This window comes from Nipponia nippon, unplaced genomic scaffold (genome assembly GCF_047370975.1).
Source record: "Nipponia nippon isolate SJK-2023a ecotype South Korea unplaced genomic scaffold, ASM4737097v1 scaffold_4, whole genome shotgun sequence".
Lineage (NCBI taxonomy): Eukaryota > Metazoa > Chordata > Aves > Pelecaniformes > Threskiornithidae > Nipponia > Nipponia nippon.
Genome location: NW_028262358.1, coordinates 23,687,118 through 23,712,349, shown reverse-complemented (window position 1 = coordinate 23,712,349; position 25,232 = coordinate 23,687,118). Strand labels below are relative to the sequence as shown.

The 25,232-nt window shown below is 37.1% G+C and overlaps 1 protein-coding gene across 1 annotated transcript in view; it reads right to left on the bottom strand.

The window, feature by feature from the left end:
* USH2A (usherin) overlaps nucleotides 1-25,232 on the bottom strand; it is a 391,921-nt gene that overhangs the window by 153,492 nt on the left and 213,197 nt on the right. The window contains exons 36-37 of the mRNA XM_087774988.1: nucleotides 25,055-25,217; nucleotides 6,676-6,855 (exon numbers count right to left, since the gene is read on the bottom strand). Coding sequence (XP_087631114.1) covers nucleotides 6,676-6,855; nucleotides 25,055-25,217 — 343 coding nt within the window. The remainder of the gene's footprint in view (nucleotides 1-6,675; nucleotides 6,856-25,054; nucleotides 25,218-25,232) is intronic.

Sequence of the window (25,232 nt, the reverse complement as noted above, 5' to 3'; positions counted from 1 at the left end):
TGCAAATCATAGTAGCAAATTAACATAAAAATTGATCCTATTCCTAATACTTGCATATATCTGGAAAGTAGTTCAAAAGACAAAATTCATGGTGTGATTTTTCAAATGTCTTCTGAATGTTTTCACTAGGAATTTCAATGTCATTTTATTGTAGAATTCCTTCAAAAGAAGAACCTAATTTATCACACAAGGAATGTTGACTTTAATTACAGTACTGAACAATCTAGTTCAGATTTACACAGAATGAAAAACAAACAAACAACCAACCAACCATGAATAGGCTTAAGATTATATAAAAATTTCACACTTCATCTAAATTGTGTCCTTTTTTATGTACAATTGAAATGGTCTGAAATAGGTTTATGTGATGGTATGTAATGATTTTAAAGAATGATCTGCTGCTAAATGCCACAGCAGCTGATTTTTCCCACTTTTATATATTCTTCTGTTTTCAGAAGTACAATCAAGCTATAGTTTTCCAGTCTGAAATCTGCTTTACTGCAGATTTCTTCCAAGAGATCTTAAGTACCACCTGGACCTCATACAAAGGCTAAGGTTTTGGAAAGACCTGGAGTGAGACCTCTACAATGAGGTTAATTGCCTGCTTATAGATGATCAATTGGCTATTTCAAGCTGTTGCATGGTTCTCCATTTCTCATCTGGCACTCCCCAAGCAAGCAAAAACATCCATGTTCGTCTAGGCAGCTAAAATTGCAGTTTTGATCTTCTTGCCCTGACTGTTTCATGCAGCTCTGGAAGACAGAAAGCAACCTAAGGTCTGACAAATACAGGTGTCCTATGGCTGGAACATTGAAACAGCATCGCTGTAACTATGGGAGATCTGCCTAGCCCCAAAAGGACAGGGTGCAGGGGCAAAGGGAAGGAGGCAATCAGAAGAAAAAAAGAGATAGCTGGACTGTCATTGCCTTCTGGCAATCTCTACTTTTATGAGCAGGGACTTAACTAAGGTTCAATTTAAAGCAACCTTGAGGCAGTCCTTTATGATGTGTGGAGTTAGGCTGAGCCCCAACTGGTTACAATTTAAAAGAGCGAGCCGTAAAGCAGGCACCTCTGTGCCTCCCATTGCTGGAGTATGAAGACACAACCTTTCAGGAATGAGACATACTTCTCTCTTCTCTTGCCACCCAAAACACCCACCCAAAACCAAGAATAGACTCAGTATGAGCTCACTGAAAGATGTGCTGAACAGACTAGGAGAGGGGAATAAAAGAAGAAAGTAGAACTAATGTAAATGACAATCAGTTCAATACTGCAGAGGTTAGAGAAGAATTATTTTTTCATTAGAACAAGTCCCAGTATTCCACACAAGTACTTTTGGAATCCTACCCTTATATCCCCATGAAATCATCTTTCTGGACAAAAGGAATTGGAATGGACAATTTACACAGCTTGCCACTGACACTCTTTAATTAGCTAGGTCATTGATGAGAGATGTAGGAGAGCTCTTTCCCTCTCCCTACTCCATCCTGCTTTCTCTTTAAAATACCCCTAGAAAAGATATGGTCACAATTTTTCATTACAAACTTTTTGTTTGCAACCCTCACCCCACCTCCATTGACTTGTTTGCAACAATTTTATTTAAAACATTTCCTAGTCTTCATCAAAATCAGAGTTTATATTATTCGGAAGTTATAGAGACATCATGCAAATGTCAGAGAATTTGGAATTTTTTTAAATACAAATTTTTCACAATGAATAAAATAGAATGATGCCAGAAGCTTTTTTTTTCCTATACTACCTTTTATTTATTTTTTTTCCATTTTTAAATTCTGTTTTTACTACTCTACCTTTAGAAGAAGTGATATAAGATAATGAAGAGAAGAAAAATTAAAAAGAAACAGAAGATGCAGAACAAAAAAAATCCTGTTGGATTTTAATGTAAGTCAGAGGGTGGGGAGAAAGAAAGGGAAAGGAGGGAAAGGAGGGAAAGGAGGGAAAGGAGGGAAAGGAGGGAAAGGAGGGAAAGGAGGGAAAGGAGGGAAAGGAGGGAAAGGAGGGAAAGGAGGGAAAGGAGGGAAAGGAGGGAAAGGAGGGAAAGGAGGGAAAGGAGGGAAAGGAGGGAAAGGAGGGAAAGGAGGGAAAGGAGGGAAAGGAGGGAAAGGAGGGAAAGGAGGGAAAGGAGGGAAAGAATAGAATAAAGGAGAGAAATAAGAAAAAGAACTAATGTCTCAGACATACCTGAAATTTGAAGTAAAGGAGATTCTCTCAAAACAAGTTTTATGGTATGACTCTTAATGTGATACTGAGCATCATGGAAAAACAAGCCTGTCTCACAGGGAAAATCCTAGCATATTAAGGTTTGATTTTTCTTCCTAAATAATTCTGGCCTAACAGCATCAGTTTGCTTTGTTTACTGACGATTTAATTCATCTAAGGAGGCCTGTTGGCTTCAGTGATCAACTTGCATGAGCAAATGCTCTCAGATGTGAATATAAGTTGTATGATGTGGTTCTTATTTGTTTGCATAATTAGATCAGTGATCCTATGATCTGGTTCAATATCCAGTCTCAGAGGTGTTGCTACCTAAACTAACAGTGGCTGAAATCCGCTGGTTACATGACACCATCCTCTGCAGATGTTGAACAAACATCAACAGCTACATGTAGGCTCACTTTTTGCTGCTGAGAACTAGCCCAAGCTTGTAGGCAGAGGCATGCAGATTCCCATACGCAAACAAGGCACCAGCAAAGGGCAGGTGCTCAAGAGTCCAAGGCAAAATCTGGCATCTTTCACAGCTAGACATTCCTATGTCGTGTGAATCACAGACAGAGCATATAAACGAACAACATACTTCATAAATTACGGCAGAGATTAAAGAGGCACTTCACTGCTTAGGCAAATATTTTTTTTCAGAGTACCTTCCCTTTTACTTTTTACATAGGAAATACATATCGATTCTTTGAGGCTCTTTTCTATAGATGTTAGCACCAAGTTAATGGTTTATAATCCCCAACACAAGTAACCATGCAGACACAACTCTGCAATGTCATACAGAATTACCATCCGCAACAGGCTTTATACCTCTTGTCATTACTTGGGAATCCAGTCCTTTTCTGTGCTTTGGAGATGGTGATTGAGCCTCCACCTTACTGCTTCTCATCTGATCAGCAGCCTGTCTCTCTCTGCTATCTCTCTTTGCACCTATTTTTTCAACATAATTTATCTTCTTCCTTTCTGCATACAGGACTTCTCATTCCCTTCCACACTAGGGCTTTTGTGATTGAAGGCAGGGAACAAATGGATTTAACTAGAGTATAAGCTACTACCAGTAGTGACTGCAACCTTCTTTTCTGTTAGCTTACCATCGCTTATTACAAAGCAATCCTAAATTAATGGGGTCCTCTATGTGCCACTACATCAGAAACAGCATTCATTAACCAAGGATTCCGTACAGAAGATTTTCTCCCAGATTTTTTCAGTTTTACATCTTGCTGTATCATTTCAATTCATTTACCTAATTAAATTAACTTTAAAACAATTTGTTCTCCACAACTTTTACTAGCTGGCATCCTCAAATTAATGTGAAGCGCTGGCTAGTATATTATTTTTTACAACTTCTACCAAAGCAGTTTAGGACAAGATAAATAGAACAAATTTATTCTTTTTGGAAAAAAATATAAAACTCAAAAAAATTTACTTCTACCTCTGCGGTATGAAATTTGTCACTAATCATTTTAAACTATGCCCTTTTATGCTTCTTCCATCTCTTTTAGCTTTCTATGCAGTTCTTTGATGTAACAAAGACAGTTTCAGACAAGATTTCAGCTCATCTGGAAAAAAAAGCTTTAAGTCTTGAGGCAAAAAGCAGTGTATTTAAAATTTATATACTCCATAATGCCTTTGTTCTGAACTTGAACATCCTGAAAAACTTCTCCCCTTTCTTTTGCCTTCCGACTCTGAAGATCATTTGTTCTCATGGTTTCAGCTTCTTATTATGCAACAGTGACTTTAACTGGTGGTTCCAGCATTTAAGTACATGCACAGTCATGGCTGACCCTTTCTGATCAATTGCCAATCCATACAGGTTTGACTGATAAAAGAGCCAATTAGGTTTAAGCAAATTAAGGGACATCACCAATGTCAACCACTTATTAAACGGAATGCTGAATTCCATGCATACAAAACACTAATGCACCAAGGCCCATTAAGAGTTGAAATCCTAACCCCATTAGTAACTCCAGACCACTACAGAGTAAGGGTCAAGAGAAAGTTTCATATTTATGGATTAACATTTGGATTCAGTTTTTATTTTTTTAATCTTTCCAAGAACTCTTGAACCTGCACTGCAATTTTAGTCAAGAGCTTAAATAAAATGTTCTTTATTTCTAAGATTTTTTTTTTTTTAAGTGTTGACTTCATGCATGGCAAATCAGCTTGATGAGAAATTAAGATATATTCAATCAGGTAACACTAAAGATTTGGTGTGCTTTATATTATGTGCAACATATTTTAAATAAAAAATGAAACAAAAGAAATGCATGTTGGAAGAAAATTTGTATCATAATTGAACAGTGATCCACAATAACTTCAAAATGGAATTCTCTCTTGTCCTCTATCACTCTCCCTCTTATACAATCTTCCATAAAGCTCCATGAAGTACTCCCCACAATGCAAATTTTTGAAACAGCTGTTTTTGTTATCCTTGAAAAGAGAATGCTACATTTTAACACTCATTAAAAGGCTGTGATTTTGTATATAATGAGACCTCTTTCACTCTTTGATCAAAACAAAACTTCTGTCAAAGTGAAATCTTGGCCACTGAAGTAAAAAATAAAATTCCTTCTGATTATAGCAGCATCTAGATTTCATTTAATGATTTAGAAAGTAAGTGAAGGCACTGAATACAGCCCAGTGTAAAATTAACCATTATACTCATAATTTAGCATGCAGTGGAATTGCATGGCATTCAAAGTCTCATTATAATAAACATCATAGTAAAGTCTATTGTCCTAAATATACACGTCTGTGTGTCTGTATATATGTACACATATAGTGAGAATATAGTGTGTGTGAGAGTACTTCTCTCATATGCACTGCTTCATTTATTATTCATTTCACTACAGCTCACAGTCCACTGGACAATAGTATGGAAGATTTCTTTAATAACTCTCACTGCTAATTTAATTCTACTTAAACACACATATCCTAGTGAATGCCACATGCTTTTCAGCATGATTTTATGTGTAAATCAGGATAATATGTTTTCAGATCATTAACTAAAAGGAAGCATGAACTAAAACCTATTTAATCAATGAGGTATTGCTTTTAAACTACCACAAGGTCATAAAAAAGATAATTTCAAAGCTATAAGTTTTCTAATTGTAATCAACAACAATCTAATGATGAAAGAAAGTGTATCTTAATGCCTGTCATAAACTTGTGCACATCCTTACCTATCTTCACAGATCCTTTACCTTTTTACTTGCTTTCACTACCAAATTTTGTTATTTCTACATGCAAAATTGAAGTGTGACACTGGGATTAGAAATGTCAGTGTCTTACTGCTCAGTCTTAAGTGAGCAGTAAAAGTCAGATGCGGTTTTATTGTTATATCACAATGTATATTTGTTAATATTAGGTATAATTTGGCAATCAGATTGGAAAAGTATAAAATGTGCTGGGAATTTACCTTTTCCCTCTTGCTCAGTAAACTGTCATACAAACTCTGCATTTTATGTATTCACTTTTCAGAAGTCTTTCTTTTGGTTTGGCCCCAAAACCAAACCAATCCATCTGTTTGCAAGCAAACTGTTCCAAGCGTAATTGTATTTTTGAGCTGTAAGGTTTATGGGATTTTCTGTTTCTTTCTTTTTCTTTTTTCTTTATTTTTACTTTCAAATGATACATGTGTCACTCTACACTATTCCTGCTCATCAGCTACACCTACATATCTCTCAAGATCAAGTTTTGTTGGGCTCTCCCTTTAGAATTCAAAATTGCCTTAAATTCATTGTTTCCACTGGCATTTATTCAACAAAATCTAATTCACTAGGACGTCCATGAAAAGAGAATGCAAAAGGAAGACATATACATACATCAGCTGTAAATTTAAGCTTTCATTAAAAAAACAAATACATGCACAGTGTTCAGGGAGTATTTGCTCAATTCTCTTATTTCAAATTTTTATGAAGATCACATCCAAACTGGCTTCATTCACTGTAAATAAGCACATGGCAATTGACTTTCTTACAGCTATACCAGTTTGTGGATTCTGGCTCAACATATTACCAATGGTTTATATCACTATTATTAAACAAATGATCTAAGTCTATCCAGTAAGTGCTCTTTGTCAGCTCTTAACTTACTCTAAAACAGATTACAAAATGCAGGTGACTTTCTCTATATTCTTAGATTAGATTAGCCGTCCATGATAGAATACACCACCATTCACAGAAAAAAAAATGAAGTATATAATGCACTTCTCACCTACATAATATGTTATCTATACAGCTACCTGTTTTCATTCTCTAGTTCTTAAACTGAGCAATGTGACAAATTAGAAGCTGAAAAGAACAATTTTGTTAGTAAGAAGTACTAATGCAAATATATTCTTCTGAACTTCCAGTCATCAGTTGCAATAATAAATAATGTTTTGTTCAACAGAGTATTTGTGTAATTGTTACATGCACAGAAAAAGCACTTTTTCATACTTACCTCCTGGAGGCATGACTATTGTTATAGCATCACTTATCAAGCTGCCCTGGCTGTTGGAAGCATTCACTTGTACTGTGTAGTTAGAAAATGGAATCAGTCCTTTCATGGGTACCCATACATTGGATTCGTTGCTGCTGCATAACATCCGAGTACCGTTTACAATAGAATAATTAGCATTAGCTGTTATGAAAAAAAAAAAAGGGAGGGGGAGAAGAACAAATGTTAGACCTTGCATCTGCTACAATTCGCTGTCTTTATGAATGAAGTCTCATTTCTACTCAAATGAAAAGTTGCCATTGATACCAATAACACCAAAAAATGGCCTATTTGGAAGAAAAAAAATATTATTCACCTTTTTCTCCTCCTTTTGCAAACAGTTTGTGGTACTTGTAAAATTTGAAAAATAAATGAACCAACCATGCAGTTGCAAAGCTGGCTGCTATATGCTGCAAACAGAAGCCAGTTTTCAGAAATTACTCATGTTCTAGAACAGTTGTGTGATAATTGCAAATTCAAAACATTAAGGTTAATTCTTACGCCTATGAAAAACAGGTAAAACTTCTTGAATTCACTAGAAAAACACTTACCTTAGGAGTTTATAAGCTAACTCCATTGCATACAGAAGAATTAGTCATATGCAGTAAGAAACACATGCTTTCCAGCATGGCCTGCAGTCCTCTCAAAGATAATACAAGGATTTGAAGTATTCGGTTTATCAGTTGGAATCATCAGAGGACACCACAGCAACCTACATGTCCTTTACAACCCTTTTAAGATCTCAAACTTAAGATAAGACAATATTCTACCCTACAAAAGTAACAAAATAAACCTTTTCAAAATACCTGATAAGTAAGACTGGAAAACAAAAAAATTGTATGTCAAGTAACATTTTTTTTTTGACTCAGTGAAGATTTCACTCACGTATCTGACAGCAAAGCTGAGCTCATTTAAAGATTATCCAATATTTTGAACGTATAAAGTGCTATATAAATGATTAATATTATTACTACTATCCATCAATCCATGGAGAGCTCTCACACTGAAGTCAATGGAAATTCTGCATTACAAACAACAGCAGAATCATGTAAGTCTGAGACCACAGGTATGAGAATAAGATTAAACAGAATATAACTATTAAAAATATCTTAAATTAATTAAGGCATTGTCACAGGCAGAAGATTGAATATTCACATCCGAGTCCTCCATAACATCTAAGTAAGACAGAATTAAAAAAAAACTAGAAACTCTCTTTTAATTAATTTTTTAAGCGAAACTCATTAGGTTTACTCATTTTTATGCAAGTTTCAAATGAACTGTTAAAACTGAAATGTTATTAAACCTGAAACGGTTTTTCAAATATTCCGTATTTCTATGATGTGCACTTACATGCATATGCAATACATTTCAGTCATGCTCCAATGACATTTTACCTGTGATCTGGACTTTGCTGTAATTTTGGGATTCCTATAAACAATCTGTGATTCACTTATGGTACAAGTCTAAGCCATTCTATTATTTTAATGTTCACAGGGCTGCACAAAGGGTATTTTCAGTTATTCTGCTGGTAACATATGGCAAACAAACTTTCTGAGTTTTTGGGGAGGGGTAGAGTTTTATAAAACCGTTTTTATAAATCTGCCTTGTAGCCTAGTTCCTCATTGCTCAAATTCTGCCTCGATTACACCATGCCATAGCACCAGACTGCCCAAACAGGCTACAGTAGTGTGAATGTAGAATATTTTCATGAAACCTGATGGACTTATTTTGGATTTCACTGAATTTTACATTAGCCCGAGAGACCCCAGCAATGGAGGCAAACCTTCTTATCATGCAAGAACAACTACATTTTACGCATTCCATGTACAGACATACGAATTCTGCAGAAGCAAAGTTATTTTGTCTGAGATTCCCCTCATGTACCCGGCTACTCAGCCAGCACTAGAAAAATGCATCTGCATTACTTGATCTCAGCTCTTAAATTGTATATCAAACCCTCCTTCTGCATCTTTGTGAAACTCCCTGTGTATGATTTGGGAGCAGATACAATCCAACAAAGCATGTTTCTCCCATTATCTGTCACAGTTTTTTTGTGTACCACCAGGCAATCTGTGACTTACTATTTGTGATGCCCACCCAACAACACAAGACTGTTATATGCACCTAATGTTTTGTTAACAACAATAAAGCCAGTAGAAATGGTCAACTGACATATACATTCTGAAGGTCCTAGTGATGTGAAATACTTAAGGACTCAGCTGGCTGTGAACAGAGATGTGTTTTTAAAATGTTTCACCTACAATGTGTAGGAAAGTTTAAAAATCCAGTGTTGACAGATCAAGGGAGATAGGATAGATTCAAACCTTAAGCATAGAAGTAGGCCCCCTAAGAGCAATTTATGTGCCCAATTCATGAGAAAATTCAACTTTTTCTATCTACAGTACAGTTTTAACACGTTAATATTTTTATTCTCATCCACCTGAGCCCAGTATGAAAGCATGTACCTCCTCTGCTCATATTTTTATTCCACTGTTAATCTTTCTTCCAATGGCTAACTATACTATACTTTTAAAAATACAGTTTCGAGTAACAGAAAAGGAATTAAAAGGATAACACTCTATTCCAAGTTGCCTGGATAACAACATTAATATACAGTAATTATACAATTAGTTGTAACATTAAATTCTAGTTATAGCAGAGTGATTACTCGGCAATTATAAGAAGTATATAATTACTCAATAATTAGGAGAAGTATGTAATTACATAACCATTTTATTCAGCTCAAAAACGAACTTGCAAATTTACAATGAGTTAGACAACATAGCAATTCAAAATTTTTCATTGCTTCTAATAAAAAGCTGAGGTGCACTTGCAAGCTTCCTAAGCTGAATTTTACACAGACAAAAGGTGTTTTATCCCAGTTGCCAGCCAAGCAACTTACTGCTACTGGCAAGTAAAATATTAGAACATTTTTAAAATGCAGGTCTTGCCGGGGATGACTTGCAATATGCAGCTTTGCCACTTCTCACTGCTTAAACTTTGCTTTCAGTGGGCTGGAAAATGCAGGTACATAGGTTCAGCCTGACAAGAAGCGATACAGCGATAACCCTGTCATATCGCTCTGTGCCATTCCTGCCTAGACTGCTTCAGTGTGGACCCTATTTGTGAGTATAAATGGATAAGGTCTCTCTTTTTCCATTTTTCATGTGTGTTTTTCCCCCCATCCTGCTCGCAGGTCCTACTGTAGACTACCAGCAAGTCTGCCACAGACCTAAACAGCAGCTGCTCCAGACACTGGTGAAGTCCTAAGAGACGTTGTTTTACTTCAGACAAGTGGTTTCTACCAGAATACCTCCTTGTTACTGCACATTTCTGCCTCGGAACTTCTGCTGTGAACAGTCACCAGTGCTCCAACAAGAAAGATCCCCTCAAGACATAGCTAACATGAACAACCTAAGTAGGCAGAAAACAAACGCCTAGAACTGGCTCACCATGTTCTTCAATACTTAGACATGCGAGCACCCCTACCAAAAGATGAATTCAGATGGAAGGGGGTTCAGAGCCACCAGCCTCTCAAAAAACACTAAAACCTTTGCAGACATTGCTTCCCCATGCTCTTTAATCTTTATATATTTTTGCATTGTGATGGTTTTGTTCTTTTACTAGCCTTCCTGCTCATAAGGCTCTCCGTATTTCCCCCAATATTTCTGAGGGACTTCTTTGGCTAAGTCTGGTCTTTGAGAAAAAGCTGTGCTGTTCCCAGTTTATTCCTAATTTATACCAGATCAAAGTATCTCAGTTTTTCAGGAAAACATTATCTAAATGAAGAAATTAGGGCTAAAGAAGAGCCATATACATACTTAAAAACGACGTATACTTGAAAAAAAGTCAAGTAATAAAACATTAGAAAGATACACAAATACATATTCCATTCAAAATCATTGTTTAAAAGTGCTAAGCTTCACACAGCACTCTAGCTGGTGAGTATTTGTGTTTGAAGGTTCACTATGGTTTTGGGTGGACATTTTGAAGGGGGTTCCCAAGCAGACATGCATTCCTGTTACTGACTACTGCTGTAAATAGGTGAATAAAACTACTGTGGGTCGGTGGTGCGTAAATTACTGCTATCCTGGGTCCGTCATCCTATGGGGTTCACTAGATTGAAATAACATAAACGGGTATCCTTTTCCATTCTTGTTATAATCATTGTCACAAGAATTTTAATGCCTCATATATTCCGTAATTTTTTTCTGTGTGCTGTACTGTTCTGACCTTTTCAATATTCTGTAATTTGACTGGCTGGCCATTTCAAGTTCTCTCCTTTTTACAGCCTTATTAACTTGTGGGGAAGAGGTGAAATGGACAGCCAATCAGAATACATAATATTGCAAAGGTCACGGTAGTACAGTATAGTATCAGCAGACACGGAATACTGTATATTAGTCATTAGCGTTCTGATATCTTATTCATGTGACAAAGGTTGTACGGAGCACAGGAAATGGTACAACATGAAACCGTTCTCATGACAAAGACTGCAATAGAAAAAAGAAATAAAACACGAACCAAGTGCATTCACTTCACATTTAAAAAGTGGTTTTTTTCCAAAAATAGCCACATTTAAATATACTCTTCCCCTCTGGAAAAAAATTAATGCTCTTAAGGAGAAAGGTAATAAATTGAGATGTTTCCTTTTTGAGCATTAAACAGCAAAAACTCATGTTTCATATGTATGGGCAATCTTTTCCAAATTACCAAATACTTTTATTACTAATAGTCAGAAATGTAATGATAAAGTAATAAGTTTAAACATAACCAGTCTAATGTGTCGGTATCACAAACACAGTGACACAATTATGCTGCTGACTTCAGAAAGCAAGGAGGACATGCTAGTGAAAAACAGCATGGGGCTCTCAGGTACTTTTCTTTCCCTAATCATCAACAGCTAGCCATCATTATACAGAAGATATTCGTCAAAAATTGCCTTCCTTATACTCCTCTGTTTGTATTCTTATGGGACTTCAACAACTGAGCTACCTTTGTAAAACAGAATTCTACCTATTCCTATTTGCAATGTCCTAGAAATCCTAGAGCAGTCCTAGAGCTGACTGCTCATCTTACCCCCAGATTTGTTTGAACTTAAATCATAAATCATAGAATCGTCAAGGTTGGAAAAGACCCTTAAGATCATCGAGTCCAACCGTTAACCTATCACTGCCAAGTCCATCTATACCATGTCCTCGAGCACCACATCTATCCATTCTTTAAATACCTCCAGGGATAGAGACTCAACCACTTCCCTGGGCAGCCTGTTCCAATGCTTGACCACCCTTTCGGTGAAGAAGTTTTTCCTAATGTCTAACCTCAACCTCCCCTGGCGCAGCTTGAGGACGTTTCCTCTCGTCCTATCACTCGTTACTAGGGAGAAGAGACCGACAGGTCTTGGGTCTCCTGATATTACAGGACTATAGTTTGTGAAATGCAGAAAGATTTCGACCAAAAGGTACTGAAGCCTGAAACACGTAAGTCTTATCATCACAAATGTTTAATAAACTATTATTTTCTTTCAATATCACTATTTCAAGATAATGTGAGGCTTCAATCACAAAAGTACACTACATATTGTGTGCTAGTACATGGCAAAAGATATTTTTTGGGGTGAGTTTAAGGCTTTGTGTCACGCTTTGAAATATTATTACCCATCTTTACTGTTTCCATTAAGTACATAAAGGTCTTGATAACCTCTTTTACTTAGAGAGCATGTTGCTTCCCAATATTCAAACAGATAGAAGATGACCTATTCCCACTGTAGAAGACTACTCAAAGAATAAAGGTAGAAAAAATCCAGGTCAAGGCAGAAAAAATTCAGGTTAAGGTAGAAAAAAATCCAGGTCAAGGAACAGTTCATAGGAAGATCTAAAGAATTATACAAAGATTACTTAGTTAACTAGCACAACAACTTTGTTATTTTTATGCCTGCTTTATATGTGTGTGAGCATACAGAGGTTAAGCATCTTATCTTGGACCACAGAAAAAGTTAATGTAAGAAAAGCAAAATAAAAATGAAACAAAGCCTTACTTGTTCACCTTCTTTCCTCATCCTTCCATTGGTCTTATCCTCACTGAGCACCATTTTCTGTCCCTGTCCTGGTTCCTGGCTCTCTGGCACCAAGTCTTTTGGGGGAAATTCTGTCAGTATGCACACTTCCTCTTCAGTAAGCTCATACTTTTGTCCGTTAGTTTTGTCTATTCTTCAGCCTCATTAACTTCCACACGAACTACTCTTTTCCTCCCAGCTAAGATTTTTCTTCTCTCCCTCTCTGTCTTTCCCACTATTTCTAGCACAGTATTCAGAATAAAAACATGACTTTCCATTATTTTGATTATCCCAATAAAAACCAGCTAAAAATCTTTCCCCATCATTACTGGTGACTCTCTTTTCCTAAGAACTGTAATAATGAACTGTTTTCAGTTGTCATCCCAATTGTTATACTGACGTTATGAAGTGGTTTCTGTGCTTTGACGCCATGCCCCTCTTTACAACAAAGTGTTGGGGGGGGGTGGGGTGGTGGTGTGTGTTTGCGCTTCAATCTCCTGAACCACTATTTATTCCTCTGCTCCTGAGTTGACAGATGTATTATTCCTAAGGACATGTTATGGTCTCAGTCCATCAAACTGAGTCCAAAACTTAAAGTCTCTCTTATCACAGGAAACCTTCACTCTCATGGGCTGGGGCGGGGGGGAGTTGCTGGATGAGGCAAGATGAGTAGTTTAAAAGCACTGTGGCAAACCAGCAAAACTATGAATCCAAAACATTCATTTTCCTGTAAATAATGAACAGTTCACATTATCTGCATTGAAAAACCTTAGCTTTTTCTTTTTCCCTGGTAATTAAAGAAGCCTTTAGTTTTAAGAATGAAAAATAGATAACATTTAAAGAACAAGATGAAAGTTCTTATGGCCACATACAGCAGAAATCTGAAACCTCAAAGACCCAGATGTACTTTCTGACTGTATTACTCGAGTTGTTTCTTTGGCAGCTCAGCTTCCCTCACTATAAAACAGGCAAAGGCACCTTCTGTGACTTTTTGCGGACTTAAATTTGGTACAGCTATCTTAGACTGTCTTGAGACTTACAGAATGCAGATGCTGAACGTTCTGTCAATCATCCTGAGCTGGCACCCAGTACAGGCTGGAGGCTGACACTAGAAAGCAGCTCTTCTGCTTTCAGAAAGACATGGAGGTCCTGGTGGACAAGAAGTTGAACACGAGCCAGCAATGAGTCCTTGCGACAAAGAAGGCCAATAGCCTCCTGGGCTGCATTAGGAGGAGCAAGGCCAGCAGATCAAGGAGAGGGATCCCTCATCTCTATTCAGCCCTGCTGAGACACACCTGGAGTGCTCGTCCAGTTCTGGGCTCCCCAGTACAAAGCAGACATGGACTTACTGGAGTGGAATCCATGCAGAGATGATAAAGGGCTTGAAGCATCTGTCACACAAAGAAAGTTTGAGAGAACTGAGGCTGTTCAGCCTCAAGAACAGAAGGCCTGGAGGGGGGAGGATCTGATCAATGTGTATAAATATCTGATGTGAGGGTGTAAAGAAGCCAGACGCTTCTCAGCAGTATATAGCAACAGAACAAGAGGCAATGGGCACACACAGGATACAAGAAATTTTGTTTAAACCTAAGAAAAAAAAACTTTTTTACTTTGAGGTCAGTCAAACACTGGAACAAGTTACCCAGAGAGGTTGTGGAGTCTCCATCCTTGGTGATATTTAAAACCCAACTGGACACTGTCGTGGGCAATGTACTCCAACTGACCCTGCTTGCAGAAGGGGAGTTGGACTAGATGATCTCTAGAGGTGGTCTCCAACCTCAGCTTTCTATGATACTATGAAAATTTGCAGAACACTTCAAGAACCCTAAGGCAAAGCAGGGGTAATCATTACGATGAAAGCATGTTCCTGTCAGTAGAAATAACTGATCATTAGTGTTACAAACACAAAGGGATGTGCATTTATATGCTCATTAATTCTATGGACTGAAATATGAGTAAAGCCCACAGCTGATGGAGGAGCTCGTACAAGAAAGTTAGCACAGACCCCATGGATAGTTAATGACTACAGCTGAGATTAGGCTCTCATGATGGCAGGCAGAGAAGAATGTTTGGTGTGTGGTCTCATGTACCCTTTTGAGCTTCCAGTTCAGTGCCGTGAGGCTTTCAACTTAAAAACTCTGTATTTGTAGATGAAACTGTTAGGAAGAAACTTTTTTATTTGAATTACTGGTTTAGGTTTTCTCATTACTCTTTCATAAACATAGAAATGTCCAATGAGTCTTGCAATCGAGTGTCTCATTTAGACCTTCCAATTAAAAAAGTGTATTCAGTATAGCGTTAAAACTCTACTGTAAGTATATTCTTTGGTATTGTAACTCACTTTGCTGCAACAGCACCAAGGGGCATCAGTCCTGGACCCCCACACGCTGTACTAAGTGTTGTAGGGACACACTATAAGAACTCAGTCCATGATCTGAAGAAATTGTAAAATAGGGTGAGGCCACCCAACTCTGGAAAGCATTCTATGAGGAGAACCAACTTATGTGGATTTCACCAGGCTTCTAGTGGCCAGGTGCTCTTATCCCAACATGAACAGGAGAAAACATCCCAGCACAGTTTAGTACCTCAAGTGACATAACATCACATTGTCTATAAATGACCAGAAGGCATCAAATAGCAAAAACGTTTGTTGTGCTGGTGATGTTAAACTGATTTATTAGTTATTGATTTAATCCATTTTGTTTGAGAGGTTTTATAAACAAATGATGAGACTGTATAAAGTTGATTTCAGGAGAGATTTTACACACCAAAAAGTTTTCAGAAACAGTTAGCTTTAAAATCTTCAAGCTTGTTTTTCCATGGTTAGAACATTCTTTCTCTAGCTGCAGCAGTACATAAATGGAGATTATCACAGTATCTGGTTTCTGAATCTATGCCCATAATTCATGAATGCCAATAAGAATTTTCCATTCTCCAGGGACACTATCAGAAGGAGACTAGCTAAACACACAGAGCAGAACTGGGAGTCTCAAATCCATAATCAAATATCTAGATTGATTGTGTCACTTGCACTTGTATTGATTTCAATTGGAGCAGCTGACCCAAGGGAATAATAAAAATGTGGAATAAAACTGATTTATGAGAACAAAATAAATCCTTTTGTGAGTGGTAATGAATTGGTACTATTTAACCCTTTCAATCACAAAGGGAGAACACTATTTATTTTTTAAGAATGCTGAGTTAGCCGAAAGAAGTCATACAAAAAACGTCAATACTGTCAAATGCCATTACACTTAGTTGTAATACTTTTGAAGGAATGAAGCTCTAAACTTGATCTAGGTTTTTTATTTGACATAAGACATTCTTTTGGCTTTTCCAGTCACCTTACATGAGGCATCATAAATGATGCACTTGTAGATGGAAAGAACCACACTCAGGTGAGTCTTTGTGGTACGTACTTAGAGAGTAGCTCCCTCTAGCCTATTTAGCGCAAAAACATATAGAGTAACATAAACAGCCGTATCAACTGCACATAAAAGGATGACCTATCATAGTATCTTTATCTTTCTGGCATAACATTAGAAAGTTACGTAGTCAAAATCTAATTTGATTGCCCTTATACAGTTCAAATAAAAACTTCATCAAAGCTTGTCAAACCCCAGTTTTCATCATGCTTTCTCTACCTGAGAAAAGAGATAGGTTTTACATTAGCCTCTAAAGAGAAGCATATTTGTTTGAAACCACCACATACAAGTATCCAAATGCAATTTCTTCATCTGCGGAAGCTCTAGTCAGATTATATATATATTTTGTTTGGGTCATGTATTGACGCAGTTGACACTAATCATTTTGTGTCTAATGTCATAAATTGTATTTTTACATTTAGGATTTACCATAGACACCTAAGCACTGTCAATGTAGCCTCCTCAGCCTTCATGTGGGTTAAAAACTGTAGAAGACATTAATTAACTAAAAGACCATTTTCATAGGAGAACTGATTGGCAAATTCCCTTTTACTCAATACTGTTTACCAATGCCATCTCCAGAAGATTGCTGTTATTCCCTAGACTATTCCAAGGGAGCAGGGATGGTCTCAGTGACTATCCTGCTATTGGCAGTGTCCTGGTTTCAGCTGGGATAGAGTTAGTTTTCTTCTTAGTAGCTGGTAGAGCGCTGTGTTTTGGATTTAGGATGAGAATAATGTTGATAACGCACTGATGTTTTGGTTCTTGCTGAGCAGAGTTTACACTAGTCAAGGGCTTTTCAGCTTCTTGTGCTCTGCCAGGTGCACAAGAAGCTGGGAGGGAGCATAGCTAGGACAGCTGACCCAGACTGGCCAAAGGGCTATTCCATACCATATGACATCATGCTCAGTATATAAGCTGGGGAAAGAAGAAGAAAGGGGGGGACATTGGGCGTGATGGCGTTTGTCTTCCCAAGTAACCGTTACGCGTGATGGAGCCCTGCTTTCCTGAGGATGGCTGAACACCTGCCTGCCGACGGGAAGTAGTGAATGAATTCCTTGCTTTGCTTTGCTTTGCTTGTGCGCGCGGCTTTTGCTTTACCCATTAAACTGTCTTTATCTCAGCCCATGAGTTTTCTCACTTTTACTCTTCTGATTCTCTCCCCATCCCACCGGGGGGGAGTGAGTGAGCGGCTGTGTGGTGCCTAGTTGCTGGCTGGGGTTAAACCACGACAGGCAGTCACAAGGAATTTCAGCCTGTAAGAAATGATAATACTTTCCTCACAGAAATGGGGTTCAGTCTTACGTATCTGCTTTATAACATGAAAGCCAATAAATTACACCAGGTACAGAGGTAAGTGTACCTGTGACAAAACCACAACTATATGAACAGAGAGATCCAGAAGACCAATTAAAATACTATCTGCAGTCTGATGCTACAGTCTTCATCAAAGAAACAGCCCAATGTAGACATTAGAGAGAGACTGCTTTCATTTTTTTTTCCTCTGAGACACCCGTACCAAGGAATAGAAAAGAAAAGCATATCTGGTGCTGAAGGATATCATGCTAGTAGGTGGTGTATTGTGAAGTTGTTCAAAATCTACTGAAGCTTGACTAAACATTACCCAATAATAATCCTAAAGCGCATGCAAAACTATGAGTTTTCTAGCCATGCAAATCAAACTTTAAATGGCACATTACTCAGTGCCAAAATACCCCTAAGTCCTGCTGTAGTGAACAGGTTAAACATGACTATTTGAAAATGGATCATGCATCCCCTTTTTTTCCCCCTCAAATATCTTTAGGACTAGTGAGTTTTATTAGTGAGGTCTGTAGCTAAAACTAAGGACATAGACAGAGGAAGTGAGGGAGGAAGAGGGGGAAATATGAAAAATCTCCTTAATGGCTGTCTTGGAAAAGCAGCTAAAGGCTCCCACAAAAGCATCCTACTTTGGGAGTGGAGAGGGTGATTCTCTGCTGCAGCAGGTGGTGATGCTGTATATGCCAATGCTGTTGCTCACAGTGGGGATAATGATTTTTGCCATGCTGTCCCTCTGCTGCTGTTTACTTTCCTTTGGAAACTGCTCAAACTCCCTGTTGGTTGTTCCCATCTATGATGCTATTTGTACTGCGTGGAGTGTGGCAACATAGTGCAAGTGTTGTACACTGATTGGTGACTAAACGTCTGTATATATATATTAATGGATAATACTTATCAAGCATTTAAATTATTATTATTTTGTTGTATACTAGGTTTTGGGAGGTAAAGACCTGGTGGGGAAAGGCAATTCTCACAGCATCATAGCTGCTCCCATGAAGATCCTCTGTAACAACACTATTGAGGTTTGCAGGTGCAAGGCCATGAGAAAAATAATCCAAGAATAACAGCATGAGAACTATAACAGCAAATACTTCCAGAGAGGGTCTGGAATACACTGCCTCAATGGTTTCAGGGTCCTTAGCTTTAGTAACATTAAGGCACTCAGGTACTTTAGGCACTGTGCAACATCATAGCAGTACAAACTGAAACAGATTAAATATTTCGTTATATAATACAAAGGTAACTGGTAAATTACCAATATCATTAATATCACCATAATTTTCTCTAACAAGTCTCTCGGAAATGTTTTAGTCATTTCTGAAACATGTTTAATTCTCAAACTGTTGCCTTCTTTTTAAATTGTCAAATCTAAATGTAAAACACTTACCTTCTTCTGCATCTTTGAAGATAACATCCCATGGAATTTTCATTCTCCATTCTCAAGCCTTCAACACAAGACAGGCTAGGAACTTTAAGGGACTTCAGCATTCCTCTCACCACTTCTGTTGGCATCTGCAGGTGGCATGTCTTCCCCCAGCAGACATTGCTTTTATGCACTAGCTTGATTCTTAACATTCCCTATTGAATTCTGATTGAAGAGTGTACCGAAAGCACTGTGCTCAATCAAGATTCTGAGGAACCTTCTAATAGAAATCTAATTAATAGATGGTCTGTGTTTCCTTCTATTTATTTATAAATATAGTAAATATTAAACTAAAAAGATCAGATGAACAACATTCTGATGTATATATGCAAAAGTCAACTTCTTTATAGATGTAGCTTTTTTTTTTTCTTTTTACCAGAAAATGCTGTATTCTGCTGTCAAAATTCCACAGTTTGCCAAGAGAATGACTAGGCTGTAAGGAAGTTTTCTGATACAGTATCTCCAAATAAGCAGAGTTACCAGACATATAATTTTCCCTTTACAAAAATACCAGATGAACCACATTGCTGAAAAGTAAAAACCTTGGATGATATGTCAACAAGAGAAGTTACAAAAAGTAAAAATAAAAAAGCCCAAACTAACCTGAAAATAACGTACATTGATTTCTACATTCACGAGCAACAAAGAGTTTTGAGTATAACCCTGCAACTTTGTGTTGTGAAACTCCCTAAGGACATATAGTTAATTAAGGATTCTCCTTATGTCAAACTTGCATTCAAATGCATCACAACATCCAGGGGACTACAGATTTGGATTCATTTTGTGCTAACGCAGTCATCTGACACAGGTAGGAAGATAAGAATTTCCTCCAACTCTCTCCTCTGGAGAAGAAGTAATACCTGATTCTTCCTGTACTAGAACTTAATTTCAGATATCCAGATGCAACTAAAAATGACCCTGTATTTAATCTAAACCACCGTGAGGGTAAATAGGGCTTAATGAGGAAACTACTTGAGGGGAATAACCCTGACTCTGTCACCTTTCTTTCCCTCTCAAGTCCTCGGAGAATTGGAAGTGTATCAGATAATAAAAAGAACTTTAACTCCTCTTAAAGAGAGAAAAGCTGTTTGTGATCTGGTAATATTAGTATTTCATGCCTTGGACTAACCAATTGCAAACCAAGTTCCTCTTTAAGGCTTCTTCCGAGGAGACACTGAGACTTAAATAACTTGAGGCAAAGCACCTTGTCTTTGCAGGAAAACATGTTGCCTGAGCATCGCAGAATTGGGACAGAGCCCCCAATTTCTAAAATCATATTTGATCCCCATATGCAGTTTGCTGGGAACAAATACTGTTCTGGAAAATATACCTGTGTAGATCTGAATGGTGAAAAGACCCAACAAAGCTCCTTCATGTATTTTAACACATACTTTCAGTGAGAAAGATTGTCAGAAAAATAAACAATTGAATTAGAAAATGGAGGCTAACTGATACAGATATTTCTCTTGCCTACATTGTTAAAACACGGTCAAACTATGGAAAAATCCATTATCAGTATCCTTCTCTATTGGCAGAAAATCTAAACTATCTCCTGCTGATCTACATTTCACACTTGCAATTCCACAGTGACCTTTTCAATCAGTTTATGATAGTATTTCCTTCTCTTCCAATTTGGCTATGGATAAATGTTGACTAGGCGCACACTATTTACCAAGACCTCGCCATTTAAAAATCCCAAAATAAGTATCATTGGCAGTATCAGAACTAAACAGCAATGAAAAACCAGGACATACATTAAGAAACATTTATATTGGATTTAAAAGTCAGGAATTTAAAGAAGTTTGTACCATTAGAACATTCTCTCTTGCTTTTGTGTATTACAATGGAGTCTTTACGGATGTATTGTTGTTTTTACTGTAAGAGGATAAATATTCCCCCCTCCCCCCCCCCCCCCCAAAAAAAAAAAAAACCCACAGCAACTTTAAATCTTTTGCAAGCTATTTAAGATGACCTGGCCCCACCAGAAAACAGTCTAGAACTAAATAAATTTTATTATAACAAGGAAATAACCAATAAGCTCTCAGGCTGTTCACTTTAATTCCTATGAGGTATACATATTTGTAAAAACAGCTGGATGGAAAGTTATATGATATCATAAAGAAATACAATGAATGGCAGACCCATTTGGTGGAAAAACAGTGTACATAAAATAGTAAGACAGTCAGACAGAGACATATACATGTGAAATTTGAAAGATTTGGAACAGGACAAAAAAGGAGCTAAGCCTGGGGACATCTATAGAATATTCAGCATTAGATCAGCTGGTGTCTCTAAAGTGTTGGAATAACAAGTTCATGACAGAGAAAGTGTTAAGTTACATGTTATTTAAACACTTTCCATGTCATCAACCTGCTATCTCAACATACCATATGCTATAGTAGGGCACTGATAAGATAACAACACATCAAGCAGAGTTTCACAATATACATTGGGGATGGCGGTGTAAAAATATAGAAATACAACATGCATTAAACAAAAAATTGCTTGCTCTCATAGTGGTATCCTTTGCCCTGTCCAGGGGCTACACTTATGCAGAAGGATTTCTGCGCTTCAAAAATATCTCATGAGTCCATCCCTCAGAGGTGTAATATCTCTTACTTAAAAAAGAAGAAAAAAAATGCAATGGAGATATGTTAGGTTCAAACGTAGACCTTTCAGGTCCCATGTAGTTAAGTTACAGTTGAAAAAGGTAGTGATATAATGAATCCAACTCTTTGATCAAACAAAATAACCCCCACATTATCAAATTATAGATACCTCTGCAATATGCCCTGACATGCTTAAATATTTATTCAGGTTTTTTAAGCTTCAATTCTCTCTAATTCTACTTCATTTAGAAACAGATATCTAACTAAACAAAGTAAATAAATACTACATTTTTACAGAAGCGTTGCCAAAATCTGTGATTTTTTTTTTTTTTGTAATATTCTATATCTGATGGGCTTTTTTTTAAGTGGGTCTTGGCATTATGTAATTGAGTATCCCTACTTTCAAATAAAAACAGGTCATGGCTGGAATGACTCGGCCAGCCAGACAAGCAAAATCTCCCCCATCTCCTCTTCCTTCATAACAGACATTATTTTGACATCTAGCCATCTTTGAAGTGCAAGGTGACTGCACTGTTTGGGAAATTATATGTTCGTCTATTAAAGACTCATATCCCTACCAGAAGCTTGAGGTTTTATTTATAATAATGATTTTAAATAAATATTTTTCAGTTGAGAGCTGTATACACAGAAATTACAAAAATATCAGTGTGGTCACTACAACAAACTCTTGTTAGGCAACAATCTTCAAAAGCTATTCACTTATGTGACCTTACAGATCTGAGGTCTAAAATCTGTTTCCCAAGCTTCCCAAACTGACAGCTTAACGTGCTGCTGGGTGGGCCACCAGTTCAAGCAATGGGTGCAACTATTTTGATGTTTATATGCAGCCCTTCCAGGTAAATTCCACCTCCAATTTTTACATTTTAATCCCTGCCTCTTTAACAGACATTGCAGCAAAGGATGAAATACAGTTGTTCATTATGTCAAGAAAATACCAATTAGCCATCAGACAATTCAATAAGCTTTGTGTAAATCTAGTGAACAGATGATGTCTTATATAAGTTCAATGAATTAATGCTTAATTTCCTTCCTGCATACCCCCAAAACAGCCAGCATAAATGTCAATTGCTACAGCTCTGACTTCGGGGGGGGAAAACTATTTATTTAGCATCGCAAAGCAAAGTTTCAGCAACAGTGAACAAACGTAATGAAATTTTCTGGGTTCCATTCCCCAATGATTCTCTCACCACCACCCGGCTCTCCTGAGTTGAACTAACATAGTAGCCACTTTAAGTCAACTCTTATAATTGCTTCCAATTTGCCTGTTTTGCTTTTGGCAATTAGCAAACTGAAATGTTATCATGAAAGAGTCCATCTCATTTATAAGGCCAGGTTTTCCCTCCACTAAAATATGCAGGCACTCTGTTCTTTATTACCAGCAGGAGATAAATGGCTGGTTTTCGTTGCTGAAGAATATATAATGGTTAAAAAGTCACTTTTTTCCTCCAGCTCTACATAAATCACAGAACTAGTCAATATTTAATAATGCTTGCCTTGGTCTGGAGTCCCTTGATCACCCCTGTCATGTGTAATAGCTCCCTCTCCGATATCTTTGACATAAAAGCCCAGCTTTACTGCAATACTAACATGTAGAGGGTCATTACGGATCGACATTTACCTTAATCTGTGACTGCCAACCATGAACCGATAAATTCCAGCAGATTCCACTGGGAGAAATCAGTAAACTTCTCAGTGGAAAGAACTGAAGGAAAATTCTGCCGAGAACAGAATACATTTTCTACAAGGGCTGCTCTGCAAATGGGTTCTGACTTTTGAAAGTTCTCTAGCTGCACAGCTTTGCAACATTTAATACCGTTTTGATGGTTTGAGAGACGGGATGACAACCGAGGATGACATGACTTAGAAAGCAAGCAGAAATTTTCTCTGCAAAAACAATGCAAGATTAAACACAAGGGGAATATGGCTTTTGCATTATTCACCCTGCTGCCTTGGCGGAAATGGCTGTGCTGTCATGGGTCCAGCCAAAATGTTGCTCCTTTTTTTCAAATCGATCATCACTCCTTCTCCTCATAATCTTACAAGTGCTTCACAACAGAATACATCAAAGCCTTCATTGCATAAAAAAGGGACAGAACAGCCTTTGTGAGGGGTCAGTCGAGACTGCCTACCACACATTACACTCTTCAATGAATGTGTTTCTCCAAACAGCACACAAACAAGTTCATTTATATACTACTTGGTAAAGGACAGCAATTACAGCGTGTATGTTCTCTAGCACCGATACTGGAAACAACAAATCGTTCTCATTCTGAGCAGAAGAAAAAAGGCAAGTTATGAAGCCATCAGTGATTCAATTCTCTATCTGTTACTGCATTTATAATACTGATTAAATTTGCGTACAGTACATGGAAGGATTAAATGTCATCCAAACATTATTTTCAAGCATAGTTTTGTATTATACTCATAAGAAAACATTTTTATAGTTGCCCGATGTCAATCATGCTATTTAAAGTGCACTAAAAATTAATTACACATTAATTACACATTGTTAGGTGTAATTTATAAACATTATTTGTGTACAATATTTTATTATTTATTATACCTTAGAGCATGCTTAATAGCTCAAATTGTCATATTAAATGCTCACACACATTTTGTGAACATTCATTTTTATTCACTGCCCAAGTATTTTACATTTTTATAATAATTAGAGGACACAGCATTTTACTTTCAACTGAAAAATATGTACTTTGTGTAATACATTTGGAAAAAATGTCCATTTACATTCTCTAGTGCCTTATAAAGTCTTTCACTGTCTAACTCTACCGCTCTGATTTAGCAACATTTTCACCCAAGACCACTTTGCTATGTTTAGGTTTAAAAGACATAAGAAAAAAAAAACAAACAACCCAACTACAACATAAACCAATGGAAAAATGGAAACAAAACATCAGCCCACGATACAATAAGGTTTAACAGATAATTGTTACTTTTCAGGCTTTTGTATCATATGGTGAGTCTGTTATATAGAAATAAAAAGTCGGTTTTCTTGTCCTTTTTTCTTTTTAGGAATAAGTGTCTGATTTCATTGCATACTTTTTTAGGTAGCTGCCTGTTTGTAAGCCTTACTTCTTTACTGTGGCTTATATAAATTTCAAATATACCCACAATCAACCATATTATGAACAGCTCTCATGAATGGCTCCCACTTATATAAGCAAACCAACTGAAATTTTGTGAGTATAGCTTCCTTATCTGAGTGAAGGCTGTGAGATAAGACTCCATGTGTATATCTAGAGACTAAATGAGTGCAGAGGGCTTATCTTTATTTGCCAATTTATGTGTTTGCACAAATGTAAAGCATCATAAATCAAAGCAGCAGTTCTTAAAGAATAAAATTGATAATTCTAAAATAATCAATGGAGTGGCAAAAAAAGGCAGAAAAAATTAGTACTAAAGGAATTTTTTTAAAAAATTGAAATGGCATATCAATGCTATCATTAGACTTATTATAAAGGAAAAAAAATACCTTGATCAGCATAGAAGAGACCAGTGACAAGGACTGTGTAGGTCAATTTTCCATTAGGTTTATTTGGGGGAAGCCATTTTAATTGAACTTCTTTGGACCCATCAATAGTGGCAAAGATATCAACTGTTCCCCTGGGGGAAGCTTCCATGGTCCGAGCTTCTACCTGTAAGTTCAACCA